This window comes from Cebus imitator, unplaced genomic scaffold, assembly GCF_001604975.1.
Source record: "Cebus imitator isolate Cc_AM_T3 unplaced genomic scaffold, Cebus_imitator-1.0 Scaffold54, whole genome shotgun sequence".
NCBI classification, from domain to species: Eukaryota; Metazoa; Chordata; class Mammalia; order Primates; family Cebidae; genus Cebus; species Cebus imitator.
The window spans coordinates 8,201,872-8,210,316 of NW_016107369.1; the positions used below are offsets into that span (position 1 = coordinate 8,201,872).

At 36.7% G+C, this 8,445-nt stretch overlaps 1 protein-coding gene across 2 annotated transcripts in view; it reads right to left on the minus strand.

Moving 5' to 3' along the window:
• Positions 1-8,445, minus strand: part of PCNX1 (pecanex 1) — a 205,961-nt gene that overhangs the window by 153,143 nt on the left and 44,373 nt on the right. For both annotated transcript variants that reach the window (XM_017528758.2, XM_017528759.2), the window contains exon 3: positions 1,514-1,619. In XM_017528758.2, the coding sequence (XP_017384247.1) occupies positions 1,514-1,619 (106 nt within the window). The remainder of the gene's footprint in view (positions 1-1,513; positions 1,620-8,445) is intronic.

The window sequence follows — 8,445 nt, forward strand, 5'->3', positions numbered from 1 at the left end:
TCATAGCTCTTTTGACATTCTTAAACAAACAAACAAACAAACAAAAAAGACTCTTCACATCTCCCATTCCATCAGCTTGTTATTGAAGGAAGACAAATTTAAGAACGTACATGTTCTGTACTATAATCAATCACAACCAAAACTATTACCAAAAAGTCATTCACTTTAACTTTAAATCATGAACATGCTAATCAAATAGCGGCAGATCTTCTATCAAAATTTATTAGAAAACAAGACCCTGTTCAAGGTTTTGATTCATATAGTGTATTTCGTAACATTGTTCTTAGGGTTACCAATGCAGAAGAGTAGAATACTACAGGACAGAGTTGGCAGAATTATGTCTGCTATTTATTCATTTGTTAAATGAGAAGCTAGTTCTGATCTACCTGTAATGTTTTGTTATCTAGACACATAAAGATAATTAGCAATCATTAAAGTCAACTGTACACAAGGCAGTATATAAAACAGAAGAAAAAAAGAAAAGCTACTCTGTAGAGCCTTATAAACTGCCACATAAATAAGTACTCCATCTGCAAGAGAAAGGGTCTACACCATATGGTGTTTGAAAATCTTGAGAAATGTACGATAGTTACAAGAAGAGTTTGGTTAGGACAGAAAATAAGGAGGACTAAGTCTCTCTCTAGAACAGAAAGGAGGGAGAAAAGAGAAGAATGGTTTCAATTCACAAGCAGTGTCGTATGGTAACAGGAAGACTAGAGTGAGAAGTAAGGTCTAGTCTAGACCCTGATATAAATCAGCTATTTCTTCTTCTTTATAATGAAAGGACTGACATAATGACCACTAAAACCTATAGTTATGTAAAGGTCTGCTATGAGAAGACCATGAATGTTTCTCACAAAGTTCATAGAATTTTACTCTATGCAGTGAAATCAACTGCTAAGAAGGACGCAGATATACAGTCCCAGGAATAACTGGGACTTTGATTAGCGTACAGGTATTTAGGATGAATAAGAGAACTAGAGCAGCAAAGGTCCAGCTAAGTTCTGAAATAATACTTTAAGGGTTACCATTTTAAGTTAAAGTTATGCAGTAGAAAGACATTAAAATTGGTAAAAGCATATTTGTATTTTACTTTTAGCTTTACCATTAAACATCTCGAACACTGAGAGATTTTCAGCATTTGTTTTTATTTTTTGGTCACATTTAAACCAGAGGTAACCACAGACATCTACATCTCTCCAATACAGATGATGTGAAGGTAGATAAGACAGTGCAAGCCAGAAGCTCAATTTCCTAAGGCTACTCATAACTGTCATGATCAAAACTATATACCTAAAGATGGGTCTGTGGTAATGCTTCACGAGTAAGTAATTAACTAATGTGAAAAGTAACTTTAAAAGAATATCAATAAAATACATTATTAATAAACAATTAAAAATTAATAATCAGAAAGATAAGACAAAACATCAGCTGACTTAAAGACATGAGAATAACTGAGACCACCATCAGGAGGAGGGAAAAAAAGGCAAAATAAAACAGTACAGGTTCCTACCTGGTTGCTTGGATCTAGGCCGGCATAAGAGTTTCTGGAACTGCAACCAACTGGGGGTGTAGCCTCTCGGATGAACTCAGACATCTCAATCCCTCCACCAGGATCACTGCAGAGAAAAAAATGAGAAAAAGAGAACTGCCATTATTTTGCTTTTCTTTTGTTAATTTTTTAAGTTATACTTTTTTTCTATAAAACTAAGAGGTTCTGATTTTTAATCGAGCAAACAGCGAAAAAGGTAAACAATGATCATTCTTCATTTATAAGTCTGATAACTGAAACTATTTTATAATAACATCACTACTTGAAAATATGTAAAACTTTCTTATTATTTTTTTTTTTTTTGAAACGGAGTTTCGCTCTCGTTACCCAGGCTGGAGTGCAATGGCGCGATCTCGGCTCACCGCAACCTCCGCCTCCTGGGTTCAGGCAATTCTCCTGCCTCAGCCTCCTGAGTAGCTGGGATTACAGGCACGTGCCACCATGCCCAGCTGATTTTTTGTATTTTTAGTAGAGACGGGGTTTCACCATGTTGACCAGGATGGTCTCGATCTCTTGACCTCGTGATCCACCCGCCTCGGCCTCCCAAAGTGCTGGGATTACAGGCTTGAGGCACCGCGCCCGGCCGTAAAACTTTCTTATTCCAAATGGTCTACATCTAATCCAACATTAGAAACAGGCATTAATTACAATTATGGCAAACTAAATATATTATGATATGTGCCATCAAACCACTCTTACAAAGAAATGATTGCCTTTTGCTTCCCAAGAGCAAAGAGAAATTGTTCAGTTGTAAACACAGAATGTAATCAGATATTACATTAGCGAATCCCCATGAGATCAGTCCAAATGAGCCGCACGATACAGTGATGTACACACAAAAGAACAGTCACCCTGGTCAAAAGCTATTTGTATCTGTATTTTTTCAGTAAACAGAATGTATCTAGAATACTAACTTGTTTTACAGAACTGGAAGCCTAAGATTTTAGATATGTATATGTTCAGAAGGCCAAAGTTAAAAAAGGAAAGTGATGTTCTGTATTAACAACGTAGAAAGGCAAAAGAGAAAAGTAGTAAAATCAAAGCACTGGAGAAGCACAAACACAGTATGTAAAGATAACAAGAACCCAGATTTACAGGAAAAAAGACACACACCAAATTTTACAAAACTTAGGAAATGCTACATCAGGTTCCTCAGGGAGACAACTCTTAGAATCTAAGTTATAACCCTACTTTTTGCCGCGCGCAGTGGCTTGTGCCTGTAATCCCCAGCACTTTGGGAGGCCGAGGCAGGCAGATCACAAGGTCAGGAAATCAAGACCATCCTGGCCAACATGGTGAAAGCCTGTCTCTACTAAAAATACAAAAACCTTAGGTGGCCATGGTGGTGCACGCCTATAGCCCCAACTACTTGGGAGGCTGAGGCATGAGAATTGCTAGAACCCAGGTGGCAGAGACTGCAGTGAGCCAAGATAGCACCATTGCACTATAGCCCGGGTGACAGTGCAAGACTCCATCTCAAATAAATAAATTAATTTAATTTAATTTAAAAAAATAAAATAAATTAAATAAGCCCAGAGTTTTTTTTTGTCATTCTACCTGGTATAAACAGAATAAGTATGCAGTAATTTTTTAGTTGTTATTATCAGGATAAAAGTTACAGTATATATGTTAGATATTACAGAGGATACACCTTGCTATCTGGCATCCAATTCAACCTCCTGATTATCGAAAAAAAAGAAAAAAGAAACCCCAAATTCTTCAGGTAAGCCACCTTATCCCAAACTCTCATAGGTTTTTGGGTAATGTTGACCCCACCCTCAGGTTTAGGAGTAGGCTCTACTGTCCAAAGTCATAAATATATCCCATTCTTCTGGTCATTGAAATTAGCTTTATAATAAGCACAGGAAACAACCCAGGTGAGAGGAAATTTCTCTATATCTGCTACTCTTAATGTTGACACTTAAGGCCTGGAGCTGCTGCAGCCATCTTACAACCATAAAGAAGGGCCTGTTCTAAGAAGCCAACTAATGGAAAAGAACAGAGTCTGGCTAGAAGAAGAGAGGCGGGAACACGAAGTGACAGTTTGAAACGCTGCATCCTGACACATCTGAAGACATCCCTCACATGCAGACTTTTCAGTAATGTGAACAGTAAATTCCCTCAAGCCTTTTTGGGTACAGTATTCTGACAGCTACAATCAAAAGATATAAGCAATATATAATTTTCCATTTAATAAGTATTTAACATTTAGTAGTTTGAATTCTAGTGTGTTTTTATTATCTATGACCTCACAATTATAATGTCCCTGTTCCCTTAACAGGTTCCTAATTCTAAGCCATTGACTATAGTCAGCTAACTAAGTTTCAATAAAGAAAGCTAGCTTTCTAACTTACTATCCATTTATGAAAATAAAATAGACTAGAACTCAGGTACACATGTAATGGCCAATTCAGTATACAAACACTCATGTGAGAGAAATGTAAAACATGGCTCGTTTATAAGCTGTTTGGTATTAACTCATATAAGCTATATAAGCCAGAAGGAGAAATTTTTCTAAACTGGAAAAACCTCAAGTGTGTATATAGAGGCACTATCACCACAATGCATTAGTAATGAATATTCAGCAATATTATGGTTTCTCCACTAGAATGCATCCACTAAGTGAGGTCCAAAGAAATCAGAAGACAGAAAGCAAGGTACAGATTAAGAAATAAAATACTCAACAACACAGAAAGGAGAGAGAGCCCTCATCTTGCCTAGTCTACATATTATATATATGTAGACATATACATATGTACATACACATATACATATTATATATATACAGATACATATGTATCAACTTTATTAAAATATGATTCACCCAATTCACCCTTTTAAACTGTATAATTCAATGGTTTTTAGCCTATCACTAAATTACGAAACCACCACCAAAGCCAATTTTAGAGCATTTTTATCACCTCAAAAACAAACCCCTTTAACCATTACTACCCTTCCTTTCCGTCCTCCTTAGCCCTAGACAACCATTAATCTACATTCTGTCTCTACAGATTTGCCTGTTCTGGACATTCTATATAAATGGAATTATATTTTATCTTTTGTGTCTGGCTTTTTTCACTTAGCATGTTTTCAAGGTTCATCCGTGTTATAGCATGAATCATGCATTTCATTCCTTTTTATAGCCAAATAATACTCCACTCTATGGATAAACCTATTTGTTTATCCAGTCATCAACGGATGGATAATCTTGCCTAGTTTTATACATCACTTCTGACAGCAAGTCCAAATTACTGCAATCTGAAGATAGAGTTATTATTAATAATAAATAAAAACAGGCTGGGTGTGTGGTTCATGCCTGTAATCCCAGCACTTTGGGAGGCCAAGGCAGGCAGATCACTTGAGCCCAGGAGTTTGAGATCACACTGGGCAACATGACAAAACCCCATCTCTACAACAAAAATTACCCAGGCATGGTGTTATGTGCCTGTACTCTCAGCAACTCAAGAGGCTGAGGTGGCCAGACAGATTTAGCCTGGGAGGTCAAGGCTGCAGTGAGCTGTGATTGCACCACTGCAGTCCAGCCTGGGCAACAATGTAAGACCCTGTCTCAAAATAATAATAATAATAATAATAATAATAATAAATATTTACCAAGTACTTACTATATTCCAGTCATAGGAGTATGTGCTTTATTTGTATTTTCTGATAAAACTTTTTTATAAGTGCTATTATTCTCCTTTTACAATTGAAAAAACTGAAAACCAAAAGGTATAAAAACTTGCCTAAGGTCTCAGAGGAGGAATGAAACATAAACAAGTCACTGGTAAATGGAGTTCAGGTGAAAGGGGAGGACAGAAATAATACCTCCTCAGCACTCTACAAATAAGTTATCATATCTGTTTTTCTTTATTTCCCACACACGAATACAGGTACTCATAACCAGCATGGCCTAAGATAAGGTTCAAAAACCAGGTCTGTGAAACTCTAAAGCCCACATTCTCACTTTTTGTTGTTGTCGTTTTTAAGAAACAGGGTCTCGCCCTGTCACCTAGGCTGGGGTGCAGTGGTGCAATCATAGCTCACTGAAGCCTCAAACTGCTGGGCTCAAGTGATCCTCTCACTTCAGTCTCCTGAGTAGCTGGGACTACATGCACACGACACCACACTCGACTAATTTTTTATTTTTTGTAGAGACAGAGTCTCACTGTATTACCCAGGCTGGTCTCAAAATCCTGGTCTCAAGGGATCCTCCCACCTTGGCCTCCCAAAATGCTGGGACTACAGGTGTGAGCCACTGTGCGTGGTCCTCATTCTTTCTAAGAAAGCATACTGCCTTACACCAAATAGGCACTGAAGTTCTCTTTCCAGTTCAAAACCGAAAGTAAACACCACTATTTACAGCAGCGATTTTTAAACTCAGTACTGTTGACATTTTCGGGTCACATAATTCTTGACTGCATTGTAAGATGGCTAGTAGCATCTCTGGCCTTTACCCACTAGATGCCAGTAGCAACCCCCTCAGTGTGACAACCAAACAAAAGCTCCAGACATTGCTAAATGTCCCCTGGGGAGCAAAATTACCCACTCACCACCACCACCCATCCCCCGCCCCATTGAGAAATGATTTAGAACTAATGGTCAAAGATCAATATTGCATGGAAAGAAAGGAGATATCAAAGGAACAAGAAAGATGAAGGGAAAAAATGGACAGCTACTTTTATTTAAAAACCCTCTAGTAAAATTTCTGGACTTCTTTCTTCTCTATAAATTCAGAAGTAAAACTCTTAGCCAAGCTGTAGGTGTTCTAAATATAAACATATAAAATAGCTGAGTAAGAGTTTTCTTTATTGGCAAGACTTGCAGGTTTGCAGAGATTTCAGCACATACCTGGAAAGCATAGAAGTTTATAACTCCCACAGAAGAAAAGTGGTCTACTGCAGTAAGCAATACACCAAATTCAGGTACTATCTACCTTTATGCCTTAACTTCCCCATCTGTTAAGAAAAAAAATAAACCGAGTACAGGCAGAAAAGCAGAAGGGCTCTAATCTGAATTACAGAGACGTCTTCACAAACTAATTTGTTGATTATCAGTACCATATTAATTGCTCATGCTCAGGCTTTGATCAGAAACTTTGCAACACCATTAAAGTACCAAGTTTGTAAATCTAGAGTAAAATGATGCTCATAAAAACAAGAATAGATAAAAACAAAGTTCCTATAGTCACAGGTACCAAAGTTCCTAAACAGAATAATCTCTCTCAGAAAACAACCTAAAATCCAGCTTCATACAGTTTAAACTGCTCCTTAGTTTACAATATCATAAGCACTCCTGTCCTGAGAAACAGAGTAACCATGATCTTTCTTCAAATGTTTATATTCAAATCCTAAAATTAATGTTACCTCCTAAAGCATTAAAAACGTAAAAAAAAAAAAAGTGACTGTTTCCCTAAAATAAAGATTTAAACATTTTTAACTGCTGCACCGCATAAAAGAGAGACCAATGAAAATCATAAAGCTTAAGTAGTTCTGTTATACTTATTCATTCATATAATAAATTGAGAGGCACAATGTACCACACACCGTGATAGGCTCTAGAGATACAGGTATTTATTTTCCTATTCATTTCTTTTCCTCAGAACAGAACATAAGATTCACAAGTGGGAGGGTGAGGAAAGGAGATGCCAAAAACAAAAACCTACAACAAAGATCTTACTTAATAGTGAGACTTAAAAACATTTTCTTTAAAGGTTAGAAAAAAAGATAAGGATGTACAAAAATAATATTTCAAACTAACCATGTGCTAGAAATCATAGCCAGTGAAAAAAATTAAACAAGAAGTATAAGGACTAGAAAGAAATAAATAAAACTGTGATCATATAGACAAAGGAACATCATTAATAAGAGGGTTTAATAAGATTGCTAGAAACAAAATATTGCTACATTTTAGGGGGAAAAACAAAATTATAAAAAATTTTATAATAGCATAAACACTATAAAATAAATTTCCTTTTAATGGAGAAAATGAAAAACTATTACTTAAAGACATTTAAAAAGGCTAAATAAATAGAGAAATTCAATATTGTAAAGATACAAATTCTCAGCAATCTACAAATTCTCAGCAGCAGGATCTACAAATTCTCAGCAGCAGGATCTACAAATTCAGTGAAACTCCAATAAAAACACCAAGTTCCTGCAGACTTTAAAGTTTACATCAAAAGTCAAAGAGCCAAGAATAGCAAAGTCTCTTCTAAAAAAAATATGGTGGGAGGTTTACCCCACTAGCTATCAAGAGTCATGGTTTAAAGCTGACAAGAATAACGTGGTAATGGCAGAGGCAAGTAGATCAACAGATCAGAACAGAGAACCCAGAGACAGGCCACCAGAAATGAAAATTTAGCTTTTGCCAGTGAGATTGCTGCAAATTACTAAGGAAAAGACACTCCATTTAACAAATACTGGGTAAATCAGAGATTAATTTTAAAAAATAATAATAATCCTTAAGAACCTACCTGAGACTACAGACTAAAATAACTTCAGGTAGAACTGAAATGTGAAAACAAAAGAAACATGAAACTTAAAAAAGACAATACAGAATACCTTTCTGATCTTTGTGTAGAAAATAATTAAGACACAAAAATTCTAGCCAGGCGTGTGGCTCACGCCTGTAATCCCAACACCTTGGGAAGCTAAGGCGGGTGGATCACCTAAGGTCAGAAGTTTGAGACCAGCCTGGCCAACATGGTGAGACGCTGTCTCTACTAAAAATACAAAGTTAGCAGGGTGTGGTGGTGCATGCCTGTAATCCCGGCTACTCAAGAGGCAAGGTGAGAGAATTGCTAGAATCTGGGAGGCAGAGGTTGCAGTGAGCTGAGATTGTGCCACTGTGCTCTACTGGGCAACAAGAGCAAAACTCCCGTCTCAAAAAAAAAA